This window comes from Bidens hawaiensis, unplaced genomic scaffold (assembly GCF_021521415.1).
Source record: "Bidens hawaiensis isolate Kalapana, Puna unplaced genomic scaffold, B.hawaiensis_p1.1 tig00008893_1, whole genome shotgun sequence".
Lineage (NCBI taxonomy): Eukaryota > Viridiplantae > Streptophyta > Magnoliopsida > Asterales > Asteraceae > Bidens > Bidens hawaiensis.
Window position 1 is genome coordinate 290,880 of NW_027491644.1, and position 22,317 is coordinate 313,196.

A 22,317-nucleotide genomic window follows, 5' to 3' on the forward strand; every position below is an offset into this window, starting at 1 on the left:
GACTAGGATATAATCGTGATGGGAAACGGGTGCATCTGGCATAGTCGAATGTAAAGTGTGTGGGCGGGAGAACCCTCATCAAACTGCACATGAGGGTAGGTGAGCAACACGTCGTTGCCCTTGGAGGGTCCGCGGCCCCGCCCCTGGCCCCGGCCCCGGCCACGGACATAGCCCTAGCCCCGCCCCACTTGCTCGAGCTCGGCCTCAATCTCGTCGTCCACAAACTATAATAATAACAAATAATAAGAATAATTATAACAATAACATCAATAATAATAATAATAATAAATATTAATAATAATATTTATAATAATATTAATAATAATATTAATACTAATATTTATAATAAAACAGAAAATAAAAAAAAATTATATCAGACGCCGCGTATAGGGATATACGCCGCGTCTGATAGTCCCGGTACGGCGCTTCTTTCCCAATTAAGGTTTGGCGTAGGCATTGGGAAATCCCCTACCAGGTTGATATATATCCAGTGATCACCTCCCCAGTTAGTGATGCCTATAACCTGTGGATCCGGAACCAAGTCAGGACCGATTCTCAATGGGAAGTAAGATTCGGTCTGATTGCCAGCTAGGTTGACTAACACACACGCGTATGTCTGAGCAGCCACGTGCCCGTGACCGGGTAAGCTGAACCAACGACTCGTCGGCGCCGGTTTGACCGTGTTGTAGTATGGAATGCTGGAATGAACCCAGCCGTACAATCTGTCATCCTCTTTGTTGAACATCGCCCTCCACCACCCTTCGTTCGTTTCTATCTCGTTCTGCATCGCCCGCCTAATATCCGACCAAACTTTCTCATGTATCCCCAAACCCACTGCGATTGATCGAAAACCGCAGTTACCGTATGGGCATACGTTTTTGATGTCTGCGACGAATGGCTGGGCCCAGCTTGGAATGACGCTCCTAAACGTTTCTATCGCCGGTACTTGCGCTGGCGAAACCATCAAAGGAAACCCGAGGTGAGCTCCCGTAGGTTTTGATGTCTTAGGTCGTCCACGAGGAGTTTTAAACCGTGACGCTGACTGGGATAACGAACGAGTCAGCGAGGATGGGGTGGGGGTTTCTTGGCTGGGCCCCTGTGACGAGGATGGGTTATAGGAGCTGCTGCGTAGTCTGGCTTTTCTATGGATGATAACATATTTGTAATAAAAAACTTTTCTTTTGATTAGGGTCATCTATGGATGATAGCGTATCTGTGATGTCCCGTAGACCTGCTGCGTAGTCTGGCTCTTCGTTCGGCGGACAGGCTGGATCAAAATTAAGCCTCCTCCAGAACGACTCAACATCCTCTTGAAATAAATGGTTAAACCAAGACATTCTGGCTATATATAGTACAAATGTTGTGTTGTTTTTTTGTTAAACGTTGAGAGATACAACGTCTCCGTTTATAATAAAGAAAGGAAAGGAAGGAAGGGAGGGGAGCCGGGCTCCAATAATTCAGCAAAAGCAATACGACGCGTATAGGCTTATACGCGGCGTATAAGGTATGAGTTGACAATCTTGCCCAGCTTTTGTAGGGCGGGTTGGAATCAAACTAATACGCCGCGTATAGGCCTATACGCGGCGTATAGGGGAGCTTTTCTAGAAAAACCAACCAGCTTGTCTTGTTATGTTTTTTGTTTTTTTTTTCTTTTTTTTTTGTTATTTATAATTATTATTATTAATATTATTTTATTTATGAATAATATATTACTATTCACAATTCGGCAAAGCGTGTTCGGTAGCAGGGCTTCTATGAGAAAATTGACATTGCAAAACGACCCTTCAATTTATTGGCTGATATCGTTATGGACATCTTGAATCAGTTACGGTGATTACCTTGGGAAAAACTGGCAGTGCCAAACGAACCCTTTCTTGGATGCTCTCGGTATCGGCATCTCAAATCCGCCTCTTCGATTTCTTCAAACTCCAACGGTCTTGACCTTCGGCCACCACCGGCAACTGTAGTTGTGTTCACTCAAACACATATCAGTCGTCACTAAGCTTAAGCTTAGGCTTGTTATTAGTTTTATATTTAGTTGTGGGTATTCTAAGTTGGTCATGTTGCGTATATTAAAGAATTATCGGCGTATATATATACGTATACATATATAGTAGATGTGCGGTATAAGAATTCATTGCGCCTACATAACCAGCAGCAGATTGAGACACTAGTTTGATGAGTTTGAGCCTCTCGTATCCGTTAACGGCAGCGAGAACTTGAGCCCATACTTTGGACAGATAAGTGGAAATTCGGTCATTGCTCCAGCTTAACGAGCACCAGACTGAGATATTAGCCCGGACTTACCTGAACCGGTTGACATGTATGCTGACGTGGATTTAGGCTCAGTGCTGACGTTGATATTAACACGTTTGCATAATACACAATGAAAACACAAACTCAAACAACAATCCATACAATAGCAATTCTCTTCAACGACCAGTCAAACAAGAAGAAGAGAAAAACAACGAAGACAATTGCTATTGTATGGATTGTTGTTTGAGTTTGTGCTTTCAATGTGTATTATGCAAACCTGTCAACCAATGCTGTAAACAACCTTGTTAATATCCGCGTCAACACCGAACCCTAAATCCATGTCTGCATACGTGTCAACCGGTTCAGCTAAATCCGAACTAATATCTCAATCTGGTGCTCGTTATGTTGGAGCAATGACCGAATTTCCACCTATCTCTCCAAAGTAGAGGTTCCCGTTCTCGTTGCTGTTAGCGGATACCGCGGATCCGAGAGATTCAAACTCATCAAACTAGTATCTCGATCTGCTGCTGGTTATGTCGGCGCAATGAATTTTTATACCGCACATCTACTATATATATATACGTATATATATATATATATATATATATAAGCTGATAATTCTCTTAATATACGCAAGATGATCAACTTAGAATACCCCCAACTAAAAATAAAACTAATAACAAGCCTAAAATTAAGCTTAGTGACCACTCATATGTGTTTGAGTGAACACAACTACGGATGTCGGTGGTGACTGACGGTCAAGACCGTTGGAGTTCGAAGAAATCGAAGAGCCAAATTTGAGATGTCGATAACGCAAGCGGCCAAGAAATTGAAAGTTCGTTTGGAAATGCCAGTTTTTCCAAGTAAGCCACTGTAACTGATTCAAGATGCCCATAACGGAACCAACCAATAAATTATAAGTTCGTCTCGCACAATTAATTTTCTCAAATAAGTCCTGCTACTGAACGCCCGTTATCGAATTTCGAATAATAATATGTTATTGATAAGTAAATAATATTAATATTAATAATAATCATAAATAACATTAAAAATAACAAAAGAAAAGAAAAGAAATAAAAAAAAGGCAAAAAAAAAACCATAACAAGACAACACTGATGGACTTTTCTAGAAAAACTTTCTAACATAAATATAACATAATACAATATAACATAACATAATATAATATTATATTATATTATATTATATTATACAATACACTATACAAACATACCTCCGAAAGTCTTGCGTCGCTGCCTAACCCCGGCGTCTGACTCTCTGGCATACATCAGGTGCCTAATAATAATAATATTTTAGTACTAATAATAATAGAAAAATTAATGCTTTAATACTAATAATTATATGTTTAGAATAAAAATAATAATAATATAATAATTAATATTTTAATAGTATTTTACTATAATTATTTTAATAATAATAATAAAAATATAATAATTTATATTTAAATAGTATTTAAATATTATTATTTTAATAATAATAATACTATTTTAATAAATACAATAATAGTATTTTATTTTACTAACCATAATATTTTCATAATAACAATATCTTAATAATAATATTAATATTTTAATAGTAATAATATAATAAAAATTTTAGCGCTAACGGTAACAATACGGGAAATCTATTTTAATTTTAGGAGGCCCGGCGAACTAGGGTTACCGTCAAACGGTCGGTGCCTAGACAAATTTCTAAAGTAAACCATTCACCAAATCTCTGTCCTAACATGTAAAAAATAAAGATAAAACGAAACCTGGTTTAACTCCGACTGACCGTTAGCGGCGTCCGGCATCTCCTCGTCCGACTCATGAAACATACATGGTTTAACTCCGACTGACCGTTAGCCATCCGGTATCTCCTCGTCCGACTCCGGAAACATATATGGTTGTTGGTGTTGGTTGAATGAAGAGGGTGAGGGTTAAGAAAAAAAAATAAAGGAAAAATAAAGGAAAATGGTGGAGAGGGAGGGAAGGGAGCGGGGTTCCAACAATATACAAAAGCCAATACGCAGTGTATAGCCCTATACGCGGCGTAAAGCCCATTTAGTACATTCAATGCCTAAAAGATGATTTGCCCTTGTTCTTTGGTCTTGGTCTTTTTGGTCGGAAGAAGAAGCTTCCTCACTAGTCACCCTGAATCATTCCACCAATTCTCTCTCTCTATATTACCTTCATTCTACCCATACTACACTCCCTCAAGATCTTCACACACACAAACACATTTTGTGTGTGTGAGAGAGAAAATATATATATTCTATTTGAGTATATTTTGAATCTTCCTCACTGGCAAGTACAACCGGTTTTTAATCTTGTACCACCAACCGAGAATTGACTCAATTGAAGGTAGTACTAGTCTTAACTTTATGCATTTTTATTCTTTCATTTTCTTTTATACATCTGTTTGTGTGGATTATGGATATCTCATTTTCTGTTTAGGTTGATTTCTGGCTAAAATCTTGAAATGGGTTTTCAAGCTTGATGCTTTATTGTTGTATGCTCTCTGTTTCTTGATCAAGTGTGTGTATCATTCTTGGTTTCCAGTGATTTCTAGCTAAAATCTTGAAATGGGTTTTTTTCTTTTTGTTGATTAAAGCCTCAAGCTTGATGCTTTGTGTTTCTTGATCAAGTGTGTGTATGTGTATGTGTATGTGTATCTGTATATGTCATTCTTGGTTTACAGTGATTTTTTCTGGCTGCAAACTTGAAATGGGGCTGGGAAGTTTGAATTTCTGCATATGGGTTTTGTTTCTTTTGACCTTTTTTTGTAACAGGTGGTCACAAATTTGATGTTTTTGGTAATATGTTGGGTTTTTCTTGATTAAATGTGTGTGTGGTTGATTTATGGCCAACAACTCGAGATTAGGTTTTGGAATTTTTGGCTTTATGGATATACTGATTCCATATTTCTTATAATAATTCTTGTGAATAGACCCAGTTTTTTGTTTTAAGATTAGGGCTGAATTGTATTTTATTGTGTCTTGTTACATCATGATGTAACTCACTTTCACTTTTTTAATTGTATGTTAGAAAAAGTCATTTTTCTATTTCATGCAACGTACTTTCGGTTTTTCGTGTAAATCGGTGACCTTCGCTAATTCCTTGAAAAACTCTAGAACCGGTGCTACGTCACCATATGACCATTTTACCTGCTATGGAAGGGTAATAGTAGATAGCGGTAAATATATATATATATATATATATATATATATATATATATATATATATATATATGTTACATGCAATAGAGAAAACATTTTTTTTCACAAAAACAGGTGAAGGAACATCTAGCCTGCTTTATTTTCATATAAAAGATGCTCTTAAGATTTTTGTGTGTGAACAAATGAATTTTATATGAGTTTATTGTGTCTTGTTACATCATGATGTAACTCACTTTCACTTTTTTAATTGTATGTTAGAAAAATATATATATATATATATATATATATATATATATATATATGTTACATGCAATAGAGAAAACATTTTTTTTCACAAAAACAGGTGAAGGAACATCTAGCCTGCTTTATTTTCATATAAAAGATGCTCTTAAGATTTTTGTGTGTGAACAAATGAATTTTATATGAGTTTATTGTGTCTTGTTACATCACGATGTAACTCACTTTCACTTTTTTAATTGTATGTTAGAAAAAGTCATTTTTCTATTTCATGCAACGTACTTTCGGTTTTTCGTGTAAATCGGTGACCTTCGCTAATTCCTTGAAAAACTCTAGAACCGGTGCTACGTCACCATATGACCATTTTACCTGCTATGGAAGGGTAATAGTAGATAGCGGTAAAAATATATATATATATATATATATATATATATATATATATATATGTGTTACATGCAATAGAGAAAACATTTTTTTTCACAAAAACAGGTGAAGGAACATCTAGCCTGCTTTATTTTCATATAAAAGATGCTCTTAAGATTTTTGTGTGTGAACAAATGAATTTTATATGAGTTTATGAACTATATAGTTTGCATTTTTTTTTGGAAGCTATACCATTATAACTTTCTCTCATTTACCAGGCTTTGTTAATACAAATGTGGTTATCTTTTTCATGTCCATTAGCAAATATGAATGACCTAGATGATCACATCGAATCAATAGTGTCCAAATCATTATGTTTTAAAGAAAACAATGTGAGGACATTGCTAAGATCCTTCAGTTTTGATGATCATCATTCTCCTAAGCTTGCAAAAGTGAAGTCTTTTAAATCAAGTATGATGATTCGCGGGTCTTTAAGCTTTAACGGGAGGGAACTCAAGAAACAAGGACCTGAGCCACCATCGGGAAAGCCATTGCCACAACCTAAAATAAAGAGAGTTGCATCTCAAGTGTCTGAGCCAAAAACACCAGGACCTGAGTCACCATCAGCTAAGCCACTCATGAACCGTGATGTGGCTGCGGTTAAGCTGCAGAAAACATATAAAAGTTTTAGAACCAGAAGACAGCTAGCTGACTGCGCAGTTTTCGCTGAGCAAAGCTGGTTAGCTCTCTTTGTTTTACTTGGTTTAATTTTTTGTAAACGGGTCGAGTCAGGTTGGGCTCGGCTCGGCTTATTCATGTTAACGAGCTGAAATGTTGAAGTCAAGCTCGGTCTATAAATAGGTCAAGCTGGCTCGTGGCTTATTGAGCCAACTTGTTTGTTTAAAAAAATTAATTATATATTTTTACACCTAATATATATAGGCGCAGGTTCAAAAGGGAACCACAAAGAAGCAGGGAACTGGAAACCATGTCTTTTACATGTAAAAAAATAATAAAAAATTCATTTTTACATGTAAAAAACACATTTATACATATAATTTTATATATTTTTAACAAAATTAAATGGAAAAAAATATTTTTAACAATCACATAGCACATAATTAATAAACTAACAAGTTTATCATTTAAACATATTATAGTTTGAGGTATATATTTGGGTTATAATTTATTTATATTAAAATTTAGATTATACTTTTGGGTTATAATTTATATTAAAATTTGGGCCTTAATTTAAATGAGCCAACAAGCCAGCTAAACTATCTGAGCTTAGTTTGGCTTGGGCTCAGCTTGTTTAAAAACCGTCCCAGCTTGGCTTGTTTAAAAACTATCGTTTACAAACCAATCCGGCTTGGCTCATTTACAAACCGATCCGGCTAAGCTCAGCTTGTTTACAAATGAGGCGATTTTGATTGAGCCACAAGCTTTTTAAATAGCTCTAAATTCATCCTTAAAATAATGTTTTTCTTGTACATTTACGTTTTGTGTAGGTGGAAGCTGTTAGATTACGCCCAGCTGAAATGCAGCTCGGTATCATTCTTTGAAGTCGAGAAACCAGAAACTGTTGTTTCACGTTGGTCAAGAGCAAGAACCCGAGCTGCTAAGGTACACATATCTTTAATAAGTAGACCCATATCCCACTTAGATGGACAACGGGTTAAAACACCTTTGTTACTCTTGTTTCCCATTTTTTAATGTTTGTTTCTGCAATGGCAGGTGGGGAAAGGTTTGTCAAAAAACGAAAAGGCTCGAAAACTTGCCTTACAACATTGGCTCGAAGCAGTAAGTATTCACACTATGTTAATTGTTATCATAAACGCATCAATCAAAATCAAGCGTTTAACGATTATTCAATGATTTATTCTTTCTTATGCTAACAGATTGATCCTCGACATCGTTATGGTCATAATCTTCAATTTTATTATGCGAAATGGCTTCATTGTGAGAGTAGACAACCCTTTTTTTATTGGTAAGATTCAGCACACCACAACAATCTTTTTTTTTCTCTAAAGTCAACATATTAAAATGTCTAAATACATATTGTATGATATTATTATTATCTCAGGCTCGACATTGGGGAAGGAAAAGAGGTGAATCTTGAAAGATGCCCAAGAACAAAGCTTCTTCAGCAATGCATCAAGTATCTTGGCCCGGTAAGTATTTGAGGTGCCAAATTGGCCGAACTGGTAATGGGTCAAATGGCTGATTTTGTGCGGGTCAACACTTATTATCCAGAATTTTTTGTAACTTTCCTAATTACTTATTGCGTTAAATATAATTTTATCTATTCTAAATACACCTCGATCTATTATAAGTTAACGTGTTAGATACGATACTTAAACGTATATCTTTTATTTTACAGACTGAAAGGGAGGCATATGAAGTTATAGTGGAAGACGGGAAATTCATGTACAAAGTGAGTAAGACTGTGATTGATACAACGGGTGGACCGGAGGACACCAAGTGGATATTTGTGCTTAGCACATCAATGGTTTTATATATCGGGACGAAACAAAAAGGCAAATTTCAACATTCAAGTTTTCTAGCTGGTGGAGCTACAATATCTGCTGGTCGACTGGTTATTAGAGATGGTATTTTAGAGGTATGTGTTTATAATCATTTATATATTTTTATATAATATAATCTTGCTGAGAATAATATTAGTTTTAATTATTGATAGGCTGTTTGGCCTCATAGTGGACATTATCTCCCAACCGAGGAAAACTTTGATGCTTTCATGTCATTCCTTGAGCAACACCATGTCGATCTCCATGCTGTCAAGGTAAAATAACTGGCAAAACGGGAGGGTCGGGTCAGCGGGCTAATGGGTCTGACAGGTTTGGGCCAGGATGGTTTTGGGTCAGAACAGGCTGTTTAAAAAAAAAGGTCATTTTGGTTGGGGTCAAAACGGGTCATTTTGGATAAAATAAGAAAGTATCAAATGACATAACATTATGAAGATACACTAACAAATTGGTCAACTGATTATAGTAAATAATGTTATAATAGGTTTAAACAAAATGAGTCAACGTGTGCTCAATTTTATTGTTATTTGGTCAACTATTTAAAATTTTAATAATGGCTCATTTAATTAAAGCTAAACTTTTTTTTTTTTGTGAACTAAAGAAAAAAGTCATTTTTTTGGTGGATCAATCTGACCTGTTCTGATCCACCATAAAGATTCACCCGTTAACCCAACCCATCAATTTTGCCACCTATATTTCCATATCTTGACTATCATGTCCTCAAGATTCATGGTCAAAGTTCATGATTTATGGTCCAAGATTCATAATCTTGCAGAAAAGCCCAGACGATGGTGAAGAAGTTTCTTTTGAAGTGGCGGGATTTGGGATGCGAAACAGTGTATCTGAACCTATAATATTTGGAGGCCCGATAGAAACAACCACCAAAACCTACCACCGAATGAACTCGAAAAAAGACCGAAAAGTCAAACGCCTTCGTTTGACAACCGATATAAAGTCAAAGATAACAAACCTTGAAATCCCGAATAACGAAAAAATCATTTTAGCTTTCCAGAAAAAAGCTCTAGAATCTGAACCCAAACCAGGACCTAAACCCGAACTGGAAACTGAACATGAATATAACAGCGATAGCACGACTGAATATGATACAGCAGAGGAGTTTCTATCTGATATCGAACTTATGGTATCGAAAAGGAATCTTTTTGATTATGATGAAGTTAATGAAACTTATGATGAAAAGGTCTCACATGAGAAGATCTTGAAGAGGATAAACTCACATAAAGGAAACAAATCATTCCAATTGGCTAAACAACTTAGTTGTCGGTGGACCACAGGAGCCGGGCCCCGTATCGGGTGTGTTAGGGATTACCCGCTGGAGCTACAAGCGCGTGCCATGGAGGAAATGTGTTTGTCACCAAGAACTATTTCCACATCTCCTAAAAGGGTTGGTTTCGTTAACCGTATGCATCAAGAAGCAACTAGTCCAGCAAAGAAGAAACCCGAGAAAAGCCCACTTTTTTCGGGGAATTAGTATATGATAACTAATTTTTAGAAAAGTTTGAAACTTGGAAGGAAAAAAGGTAAAAGTGTGTAGGAATTCTTTTGTAATATTCTGTTTGTCTTGTTAAAAATCAGCTGCAAGGTAAATCTTGAAATTAGACGGAGTTTTCAAGAAAAAGTTTGAACTCCACCTGTTTTTGTGAAAATAGCAACACCATGAAACTTGAAATCAGTTGGAATTTATAAGAAACTCTTGATATTACATTGATTGGTTTTTGGATATGTACCCAATCAGTTTACATATTTCTCTAGGTTTGGGTTGGGTCGGGCCAGGTCACCGGAATTAAGTTAATACATAACATAAAGAGGCACAATGTTATACGAAATGAGAAACATTAGTTCTACAGTTTTCATATGAGTTTTCATTTTTTTAAACAGTTGATTACATCTTTGTTCAAAACCCTTTTAAGCAATTCCTTATCTTTGTACTAAATTTGAATGACTGGTTTGAGCGCGGTTTAACGGGTATTAACTTCTTACTTTATGAATATTTATTTGCTACTTGTTATTTCTACAATTCAACAATCAACACTATTTCAAGTATGGTAATAGTGTAAATAATAAAAAGTACTAGGTTATTGACCCGTGTATTATACGGGCAGAAATATAAAAAACCGTCCAAGTAAACGTATATATAAATTCAAACGACAACATTTTCTTTAATATGCATTTTGAGACAACAATATAATTTATAATTGTAAGTCATATTCAAACGAAAACATAATATTGAAAGACAGACTTACAAAAAATGACATTACATTGTAGAATGTTTATAAACAAAATTTTAAACTTTAAAACATAAACTTCAAAAGTTACAAATTTTTACTTATAAATAATATTTTTTGTTTTATTTGCAACTTTCTCTTGCTTATTTAAGTAAGTATTTATTTTTTGTTCGTCTCTACTTTTCACTCTTGATAAATCAAATAAAGTTGATCATGTGTAAAACGGGTCTTTTAAGTATACCAACTCTTGCTATAGACTTTTGTTGATCATTACAAAACCAAACTACAACAGGAAACTGTCTTTTCAAAAACTTAAACAGAATTTTTTTTTATCTGAAGGTGTCAATTGTATATATATATATATTTGAACAATTTGTAAATTTTGTATTTGTGTCAAATTATTTCAAATAAATGTTATGTTTGTCCTTAACTCAAATATAAAAATGCATTTTAATTATCACAAAATTAATAATTCATTTTAGTGAACATAACACCATCTGTAAAAAAAAAACTATATAAAAGGGCTCCTTATTTTGTTTTATTCACTTAAACATTTTCAAATTTTCATAAAATAGATCGTTTTACTTTGAATAATTAATTTGCTATGAAAAATAATCCTATATATTTATTTAATTTTGTTTGATACAAGAATATTCATAAATTAGATCGTTTTACCTCGAATAATTAATTTGCTGTAAAAACTAATCCTATATATTTTATTTAATTTAGTGTGTCACAACAATATGTGTTAAAAATTCATTTTAGGGAATTATAAATTATTTTAATCTAATTTCTATTTAAACCATCATAAATATATTATGCCAAATGAATGTGGCTATTTTATATATTTAATATTAATGTTTGTGTAATTTGGAAGAGATGATGGTTATAGTGGCCCAAATTTTTTTACTAAAAGAAATAGACGTATTATAAGAAAATGTAAACAAAATATGATACACAATAAAATTATCATATATTATTAATAGAACTACGTTTTATATTATAATGATACTTAAAATTACATATTACATGGAAAAATTAATCAACACATTGTAAGTAGTAACATGCACAAAATTGAAAATTGTCACCTCTACGACAAAGGGTGACCAACTTGCAGTCATGTTGCCAAATATTATCGCTACAGATTTATGTATATTCACAAAATCCTGTCGCATTTAACCAATCAAAAAAGAAAGATGAAACTATAATATTATTATAATGACGTACCGATTCAAAAAATCCCCAAATACAAATAGCTCTCTGAAAAGATCAACTTAAAAGAAAATATTAATAGTTCAATTATAATATGTCTTTTTCTTGTCATTAAATTTTCAATACTTTTGTGAAACGATCACCTAATCCAAATCATTGGATACAGCAACATGGCGAAGCCCATTACTAACCATCTTTGCCACATATGGCGTCTCAAATTTGTAATTTCTAATATGAGCCTTACCTGATAAGAAAGGCCGAATGTAAACAGCATGTGTTACGACTTCTAAGAGAAAACGCATATGGGTCCATAATTGGTTGTCTAGGAGAAAACGTATTCAATTAAATGATTATTATGATTTTAATTTTGAATTATTTTATTAGTAACAAATTTTATGAGGGCTTATTATTTTTGAAATATAGTAAAATCAACCAATAGGAATGAGCCAAAAAGAATATCTTTAATTGTATTTATTATATAGATAAAATGATTATTATGATTTTAATTTTGAATAATTTTATTAGTAACAAATTCTATAAATGCTTATTAATTTTGGAATATAGTAAAATCAACCAATAAAAATGAGCCAAAATGAATTTTTTTAATAGTAGATAAAGATTTGAAATAAATTTCCATTAAAAGTGAAGATAAAAAGTTTTATACAAGATCATGCGTAATGCGTAGTGTATGGACATTTTCTTAAAAAAAAAAACATGTCTAATACTCACCATGCATATTGGTTTCACACATATACTTCACCAAAGGATTCTCGTGAACAATACATCCATCACTAACTAGCACGGGAACGGGTACGGAGACGCTACGGGTACGGGAAACAGCAAAAACCAAAAATTCAAGATACGGATATGGCAAAGGTATGGCAAAAAATATAAATAAAATATATTAAACATTGGCAATTAATTATTAATAAAAAATAGATAAGTATATAATTTTTATCTATATATAATGTCAATTTTAAACATTTTATGTATAAAATTATAAGTTCAGGACCAAATATATATATAAACTAGTCTAGATAGAGATGGTTAAATGTTAAAATGCATAACCTAATTTAATACTTTTTATGTAAAAGTTAACAAGTTGAATAGATGCAAACAAATGAAAGTTCAAGGAGGTTAAACGTTAAGTCTAAAGTTTATCTAACCTAAAAAAACTAAACCCAGCCACCACTTTTCTTCTTCTCCTTCTTCATGGGTTTTTCGACGAGCATTGCTATCACCGGCGCCGGAATATGCTATTTGGCTGGTATACCATGTTATTCGCTAGAGAAACGTCCCCGAAACGGTGTTGGATCTGTCCCCATTAAGCAGGTTTGTTTAGGAAATGCCCCCATCGTGTTTCCGTCCCCCAACCGTCCTTAGGACGGATACCCTACCATCGGAGCCGTCCTCGTGCTTCATAGATCCATCATTCACCAATCCTTAAACTTTTTCGCAACATCATCTTTTACATTTATTTTTCATAACCAAAGGATTTAATATAATAATATATCTTTCATATACATAAATATATACAAATTTTAGAAAATCTTACATTTTACAAATACTTCAATTTCATAAAAATTCATTCTAAAATATGCTTGAAATTTTATAAAATCTTAAAATATATTCAAATTCCTTAAAAATTTTACAACGTATTTATGAAATATTATGAACTTTACAAATATTTTTGAAAAATAAGATAACTTATTTTTTAAAATAAAAAAGAATATGTAAATACAAATACCAAAAGTAGGGAAGTAAAAAACCTTTAGGGGGGCATATCATTTGGACACAAGGTAATGTTGTGAGCAATAAAGGAGAGCATGCAGATCATGCTTTACTTTCAGAGCAGACACCATTTTACAAGGATTTGGTATTATTTGAGTAATTATTGGAAAACATTTTTGTCTGGTCGGCTTCTCACTTAACACAATCTAGTTGATTATTTGAGTAATTATTGGAAAAAATACACAACAGAAATTGAATTACGATTTTGGGTTGTAGTTTTTAATTGAAGAACAACACACAAATGAAAACAAAACCTACGGATTGTCACTCACTGAAAGTACAAAGGTTGCGAAATTAAATATGATGAAAGCTAGAAATTAATTATATTCTCTAACTGAAGAACAAAATGTTGATGGAAGTAAGTTGACAAGTGTAATTGAATACATGAAATAGAGGACATGTATATATTATTTGAATCACACACAAAAGAAAGTATCGATGCACTAGGTTCTGAGATGAGAAATGACTTTTAGTTTTTGTTACAATGTAGCGGTTGAAGGCTAATTACCGAGTTGGGCCAAGTGGGCCGGCTCGAAGTGTCTTAGCTGGAAGGGCTAGGGTTATGGGTGTTATGGTTTGTTAGTCTTTCATATAAATGTATCTTAACCGAGTTAGGGTTTAAGAACAAGAAAACAAGAGATAGTTTGTAATAGGGGTTTTGAGCTATATTTCCCTAATAACAAAGTAAAATCTCTTTAACGTTTGTGTGTTTATTGATTATCGTTTAATTCCTTTGAAGACCTTGAATTGGTATCAGAGCCGGTTCAAGGAATCTAATCGATAATCACCAGCCGCCGCCTAGGGTTTCACAGCCGCCGCCACTGATCGCAGCTGTGCACCGTTGCTGGTGTGCACCGCTGCTGCCTTCACTCGTTCAACTAGAAACCGAGTTGCTGCTGCTGAACTCGTGATTAAACGAGCCAGGTTTGATTGAGTTATTTCAGATTTGAAACTGTTGTTTTGTTTCGATTATACGAGCTGTGTTTAATCGAGTGGTGCTGCATATAAGTACTGGATCCCATTACACCACTTTCTACGTACAGCCGTCGTAAGAAAGATATGGGGGATTCTGTACCACAACCGAAGGGGAAAGAAGCCGGATCTACGTCCGTGCACTGTCCCATGTTAACTACTACAAATTACACTGTATGGGCCATGAGAATGAAAATTGTTTTGAAGGTTCATAAAGTGTGGGATACGATTGGGTCGGATTCAGCCGAAGACGAGAAGAATGACTTGGCAATAGCACTTTTGTTTCAGTCAATACCCGAAAATCTGATTATGCAAGTAGGTAATCAGGAAACTGCAAAAGATCTGTGGGCTGCAATCAAAAGCCGTCATTTGGGGGCTGATCGGGTTAGAGAGGCTCGCCTCCAAACCCTAACCACAGAATTCGATAATCTGAAAATGCGTGATTCAGAATCGATTGATGACTTTGCCGGGAAGTTATCAAGTTTGGCCTCAAAATCTGCAGCCCTAGGAGAAGAGATTGAAGAGAAAAAGATGGTAAAGAAGTTTCTAAAGGCACTTCCTCGTTCTAAGTACATTCAAATTGTTGCTTCGTTAGAACAAGTATTGGATTTGAACAAAACCGGGTTTGAAGATGTCGTAGGAAGGTTGAAAGCCTACGAAGAACGAATCAAGGAAGAATTTATGGAAACACAAGGTAACCTATTGCTCTCAAATGGTGAAAGCTCTTATTCAAGACGGGGAGAAAACGGGTCAAGAGGCCGTGGCCGAAACGAAATAACCGAGACAGGGGAAGAGGTTGTGGCAACGGGCTGAACCGAACCGAGTTTTGTTCTGAGTCAAAAGGTAAGGAAAAGGTAAAGAAAGGCCATTCCATGGTGGTTTGCTATCGATGTGATCAATTGGGACAGTTTGCATCGAAATGCCCGGATCGTGTACAAAAGTTACAGGAAGCAAACGTGGTAGAAACAGTGAAGGCCGATGACACATATGTACATGAGGTAGTGTTTTTGAATGAACAGAATCTAATACCCAAGAAATTTGAAACCAGTCAGGTAGAGAATAATGTGTGGTATTTGGATAACGGGGCAAACAACCATATGACAGGAAACTGGTCATTCTTTTCAGAATTGAATGAAAGCATAACCGGAAATGTAAGATTTGGCGATGGGTCGTGCGTGAAAATCGACGATCGAGGCTCGATTATTTTTCAAGGAAAATCCGGTGAGCAAAATTTGCTAACGGAAACGTGTAACATCCTAAAATTTATAATGTTGAATAAAGAAAGTTACGTTTAGTGATTTCGCGTTATTAATTAATTAATATTGAGTAAAGAACGGATCATGGATTTAGATTAATTGAGATGGGTTAAATGAGAATGGGCCTTAGGTCCATGGGCTTTAAGGGATATAAATATCCCCTAAACCAACCTAAAACCCTAAACCCTCATTTCATTTCCATCATAGTCCCTACACACTCCAAACACACCCACACCATAGACGAGCAAGATCCAAGAGAGAGTAAACGTTAGTTGGTATTAGATCTTATTACACGAGATCTAGAGTGCATAAACAAGCTAACCAAGATCGAACGAGCGCTAAAGGTATGTTCTTGACCTTTAAAGTTTACGTAGTATTGAACGTTTTTACTTAAAGGTCCAAGCTTTATAGTATATACGGGATATATATACGACCGAAAACGGTTAGGGAACGTAGTGGGTGATGTCGAACCATAACAAGGGTATTAAAATCGCCAAAATGCTTGATAAAAACTAAACCCGTAGCTGAACTGGGTAACTTCGCCTTCAAAGCTTAACTTCGCCTTCAAAGCTTAACTTCGCCTTCAAAGCTTAACTTCGCCTTCAAGGCTTAACTTCGCCTACGGCCAAGTTCGCCTAACTGGTAACTTCGCCTAAGGCCAAGTTCGCCTAATTGATAACTTCGCCTAAGGCCAAGTTCGCCTAACTGGTAACTTCGCCTAAGGCCAAGTTCGCCTAATTGATAACTTCGCCGTTGTGGGTCATATAAAGATAGAAATACAACATGAGTAGTAGTAGTTAATTGATACGTGTAAATATTATACAGTTAGCCGTGCACAGCTCAAGAAGGGAATAACTATTAACGGAGAGCGTAACAGGATTCAGGTGAGTTTCTAGCCCCAATTATGTGTTATGCTTTCGGGGCTGTGTGCATACTCGATATGTTTGTTAATACGCTTATCCTAAGAGATAAGTGTATGCCTTATGTGAATGATGTGATATGTATGAATGATGGCTTGACGGTACGTGAACGATCTTCGGATATTGCACGTACTGTCAGGTTGTAACGCTAAGTATAAGGTAAGTATGATATGTATGCTTATGTGTATGAATGTGATAAAGTTAATAAAAGAAGGAAAGGATGGTTGTATGGTTACGAAGAGGGTACCAGGCCCTAATAATACTCGAGGTATGATGTATGGTTGTATGGTAACGAAGAGGGAATCGAACCCTACTAATATTCGAGAACTAGGGAACCGAACCCTACTAATATTCGAGGAAAGAGGGTACCGAGCCCTTGAGCCCTAATAATACTCGAGGAAGGAGGGTACCGAGCCCTAATAATACTCGAGGAAGGAGGGTACCGAGCCCTAATAATACTCGAGGAATGTAGGGCGTAATTCTCTTTATAACGTAAGATATGAAAGTAAGTTAATACAAAAGAAAGTATGAAAGTATGAATGAAAGAATATAAGTTTATGTGTATTGTATAGTGTATGATTAACTAGAACTCACTCAGCATAGCTGACTTTTAGTATGCACGCAGGTGAGTAGGATGAGGCAGCTCGCTTGAGGAGACACGCGGCACTGAATAAGAGGCTGGCATCGGAAGACTCAAGACGTTTAAGTTTAATGTTTCGTTATTTTGAAAGACAAAATGATGTTTTAAGACAAGACGTGTTTTGTTATGAAATATTTTATGAAAGCTTTTATTTTCCGCGAATGTTTTAATTAACTCTGATATTTAGAACTGCATTTATGAGTAAATCCAACACGAAAGTAGGGCTACCGGTAACGGGGCCTTACAAAACGTACTATGTAGCCGGGCTTAAAACCAATATTATGAGCCTAGGTCAAGCTACCGAGTCCGGTTGTGATGTGAGAATGAAAGATGAATTCTTGACTATGCATGATGGGGGTGGAAGGTTTCTAATGAAGGTAACGAGATCACCGAATCGGTTATACAAGATACGTTTAAACGTGGGTACACCGGTTTGTTTACTAGCCAAGATTGGTGATGATGCTTGGCGTTGGCATGCAAGGCTTGGGCATATTAGTTTCGATACGATAAAGTCGATGGCAAAAAAGGATATGGTTCATGGTTTACCACGGGTCGAGCACGAGAATGAGATGTACGAGTCATGTTTGGTGGGCAAACACACACGGAAGTCTTTTCCGTCGACCATGATGTTTCGGGCTAAACGAGTTCTCGAGCTTGTTCATGGGGACTTGTGTGGTCCGATTACCCCCTCCACCATATCAGTAACAAATACATTTTTGTATTAATTGATGATTTTTCACGGTATATGTGGTCTATTTTGTTGAAAGAAAAAAACGAGGCATTCGATAAACTCAAGAAGTTCAAAGCCTTGGTCGAGAAAGAAACTGAAGCGACCATTAAAACACTCCGAACCGATCGGGGAGGAGAATTCACATCAAGTGAATTTAATGGGTTTTGTGAAGAAAATGGAATTTCGTGACACTTAACGGCCCCGTATACGCCTCAACAAAACGGCGTTGTAGAACGCCGAAACCATACTCTTTTGAAGATAACAAGGAGTCTCTTGAAGGCCATGAAGGTATCAAATTATTTGTGGGGAGAAGCGGTTCGACACTCCACGTACTTAATTAATCAACTGTCAACAAGATCGTTAAAGAACCGCATACCATATGAAATGTTCAAGGGGAAGAAGCCGACTGTTGAACATTTAAGAGTGTTCGGTTGTCTTGTATATGCTAAAGTTGAAAAACCTCACTTGAAGAAGCTTGATGACCGATCGAGACCTATTGTGAATCTTGGAATAGAGCCGGGTTCTAAGGCGTACCGGCTTTATAATCCGAAAACCCGAAGAATTATCGTTAGCCGAGACGTGGTGTTTAATGAAAAGGTTGGGTGGAATTGGGAAGAACCAAGCGGAGATGAAGATGGCGAATAGGGTATGTTTAAGTTTGTTTGGGGTAGTTCGATATATGTTGGAACCGGGCCTGTTATGATCGGCCCCATGCTGACTGATAGCTCCAATTTTGACTCAAACGAGTCACCGGCAACATCCACAGTGACTCGAAATCAGGGCCGCACGGTGGTACACAAACGGGCCCAAACAGCCCAAATAGTGCAGGCCCAAACAGCCCAAACAGTGCTGTTTCTGGCAGCAATGCTTCAGCATGTTTAGCAGCCCAAAACGGGCATGTTTTACCGACCCAACAAGTCGAAACAATCATACCAGAACCGTGAAGATTACCGCGTGTTTCGGTTCCACCATAGTACCTTGATGACTATGTTTTACAAGCTGATATTGATTGTGAACAGTTACTTTTAGCAATCAACGAAAAACCAAATTGTTATCAAGAGGCTAAAGTTTCAAAATAGTGGGTAAAGCAATGAAGGCCGAGATAGATTCCATCCACAAAAATAATACTTGGACCCTAATCGAGAAACCGAATGAGATAAAACCCATAGGTTTAAAATGGGTTTTCAAGGTGAAGAAGAATGCCGATGGAACTATTAATAAATGCAAAGCACGGTTACTTGCAAAGGGGTATGTGCAACAAGCCGGGATCGACTTTGAAGAAGTTTTTGATCCAGTCGCACGAATCGAGACTATTCGATTATTAATTGCATTGGCCGCATCGAATGGGTGGGAGATTCATCATATTGATGTAAAAACAACGTTTTTACACGGTGAGTTAAAGGAAACCGTTTATGTAGCTCAAATGGAGGGATTCGAGAAGTAGGGGGAAGAACACAAGGTATATAAACTGTCAAAAGCTTTGTACGTTTAAGGCAAGCACCACTGGCTTGGAACTGTAAACTCGATCAGATTTTGAAAAATATGAAGTTTGTTCGGTGCGTGAAAGAACAGTCGGTGTACCGAAAGATTGAGGGAAAGCATCATCTGATTGTGGCAGTTTATGTTGACGATCTATTTGTAATCGGGACAAGCGTTGTATTATAACCGACTTCAAACAAGGTATGTCGACCAAGTTTGAGATGTCGAATCTCGGGAAGTTAACGTATTATCTCGGTATTGAAGTCTGACAAAGCAATAACGGGATACAAATTAATCAAGAAGGGTAAGCATGCAAAATTCTAAAGGATTCAGGAATGGAAACATGTTACCCGTCTCACGTACCTATGCTTACGGTTATGTAAAGCCGAAAACGAGGTGGAGATTTATGCGACGGGATACCGGAAGATTGTCGGGTGTTTGAGATACCTATTGCATATCCGACCTGACTTGTCATATTTGGTCGGGGTTGTTGGTCGCTACATGTAAAGTCCGAGAGAGTCACATAGTTTGGCGATTAATCACATTTTGAGGTATTTGAAGAAAACTTTAAGTTTTGGGTTAAAGTTTGCACGAAACGGGTCAAAGAAATTGGTTGGTTATAGTGATAGTAGTCACAATGTGGATAAGGATGACGGAAGGAGTACAACTGAGCATGTTTTCTACTTCGGCTCAACTCCCGTCACGTGGTGTGCACAAAAACAAGCAAACGTGGCACTTTCTTTGTGTGAAGCTGAATATATGGCAGCTTCTGAAGCCGCGTGTCAGGCAGTTTGGCTCCGAGAATTATTGGGTGAAATAACCGGTGACCCGCTACAAAGGATTAAGTTGAAGATTGACAACACCTCCGCGATTGCCCTCATGAAGAATCCCGTGTTTCATGGTTGGACGAAACACATCAAATATCGATATCACTTCATTCGAGAATGTGTTGAAGCAGATGAAGTGAAGTTGAGCATGTTAGTGGAAAGGAGCCAAAGGCGGACATTTTAACAAAGGCACTCGCAAGATTCAAGTTTCAAAGGATGGGCGAGTTACTACATGTTGAAGACCTCTCGAAATCCAACTCGGAAATTAGGGGGGGGTGAATGAAGGCTAATTACCGAGTTGGGCCAAGTGGGCCGGCCCGAGATGTCTTAGTTGGATGGGCTAGGGTTATGGGTGTTATGGTTTGTTAGCCTTTCATATAAATGTATCTTAACCGAGTTAGGGTTTAAGAACAAGAAAACAAGAGATAATTTGTAATAGGGTTTTTGAGCTATATTTCCCTAATAACAAAGTGAAATCTCTTTAACATTTGTGTGTTTATTGATTATCGTTTAATTCCTTTGAAGACCTTGAGCGGTTTTATATTCACAGTCTTTTATCGTTAAGGCTGGTGTTACAATTTGCTGTCTAGACAAAGCATTGGTACTAATATGTTTATAAAACCAGTTTTAATATTATTTACTTCAACTTGCTCTGAGATGATTCACCAATCACAAGCTGCTTCTGCTATATATTTTTAAAAGATTTTTAGTCTTTGATAATCACTTGGATTCAAAAACTCAAATGTTGGTTCAAGCTGAAAATTTCCTCTAGATGGAATGGGTGTTCTGGGACCGTCTTTTATTTTAAGACCCTAATTTTATTATTGTTTTTTAAACTACATAGGACCACCTATGAGCTAGTGGATGCGCCGATATTGATGTAATAAAGAAAGCGAAAGGATTACCAAAAGAAGTTTGGCGCGAAAGGTTTTACTCACATAGATTTATGGGAGATTGTAAGAAACCATACTAAATGGGAACCCGTTTCATTGACGGGTGAGAAGTTTCCCCATCCATCATGTAAAAGATGAAATAAACAGATTCCGGCAACTACACAAGTTCAAATCAATGTTGTAAAACTCCCGAGTAGGCGGCCAAGTACTCCCCGATTACTCCCCTCCTCGGCTGAGTACTCCTTAGGTATTTTCCGAGTAATTCCCGACTAATCCCGAGTACTCGCAACTCCCCAGTCGACCGCCTAGGACCACCTAACGACTTTCACAACATTGGTTCAAATGATGCTTTCACCAGCTTAATCCCTAACCTTAACGAAGACTAAACACCAGCAACACTGACACATAAAGAAAAGAAATCGAGTAAGTCGTCAAGCAAAGGTAGTTTGGCCGATATTGTTGTAAACTACACACATTGAAGGAAGATATGCTAAGAGAAATGGCAGACTTAAGAAAGAAAAAAAGTGAAAAAAAAATTATAATCAAGTTGAAAAAAATATAATCAAGAAAGTATATGATGGATATTTTGGTAGAGAGTGGTATGATGTGTTGTAAACCAAATGCTCTTTCATATGGAGCAAAACATCAAACTTGGTAGGGACTAATATGCTAAAAGTAGTTATAAAATTATGTTAATCTAGACACTAAGTAATAATTATGGACTCTTAACTTAACAGAAAACTACTAACCGGCAAGTGAACCGGTCGACTCTAGTACAAC

At 36.2% G+C, this 22,317-nt stretch overlaps 3 protein-coding genes across 3 annotated transcripts; 2 read left to right on the forward strand and 1 right to left on the reverse strand.

Moving 5' to 3' along the window:
* Nucleotides 1-373: 373 nt before the first annotated feature.
* LOC143530304 (uncharacterized) lies at nucleotides 374-964 on the reverse strand. The gene has a single exon (XM_077025871.1). The coding sequence runs from the start codon at nucleotides 962-964 to the stop codon at nucleotides 374-376; it is 591 nt and encodes a 196-aa protein (XP_076881986.1).
* A 3,522-nt stretch (nucleotides 965-4,486) lies between these two features.
* LOC143530291 (IQ domain-containing protein IQM6-like) lies at nucleotides 4,487-10,063 on the forward strand. Its single transcript, XM_077025863.1, has 9 exons — nucleotides 4,487-4,616; nucleotides 6,310-6,770; nucleotides 7,540-7,654; nucleotides 7,766-7,831; nucleotides 7,930-8,018; nucleotides 8,115-8,202; nucleotides 8,412-8,651; nucleotides 8,730-8,831; nucleotides 9,350-10,063. Exons 2-9 carry the CDS (start codon nucleotides 6,325-6,327, stop codon nucleotides 10,061-10,063), a joined length of 1,860 nt encoding a protein of 619 aa, XP_076881978.1. The 5' UTR covers nucleotides 4,487-4,616; nucleotides 6,310-6,324.
* A 4,806-nt stretch (nucleotides 10,064-14,869) lies between these two features.
* Nucleotides 14,870-15,605, forward strand: LOC143530305 (uncharacterized). Its single transcript, XM_077025872.1, has one exon. The coding sequence runs from the start codon at nucleotides 14,880-14,882 to the stop codon at nucleotides 15,603-15,605; it is 726 nt and encodes a 241-aa protein (XP_076881987.1). The 5' UTR covers nucleotides 14,870-14,879.
* The last annotated feature ends 6,712 nt before the right edge of the window (nucleotides 15,606-22,317 follow it).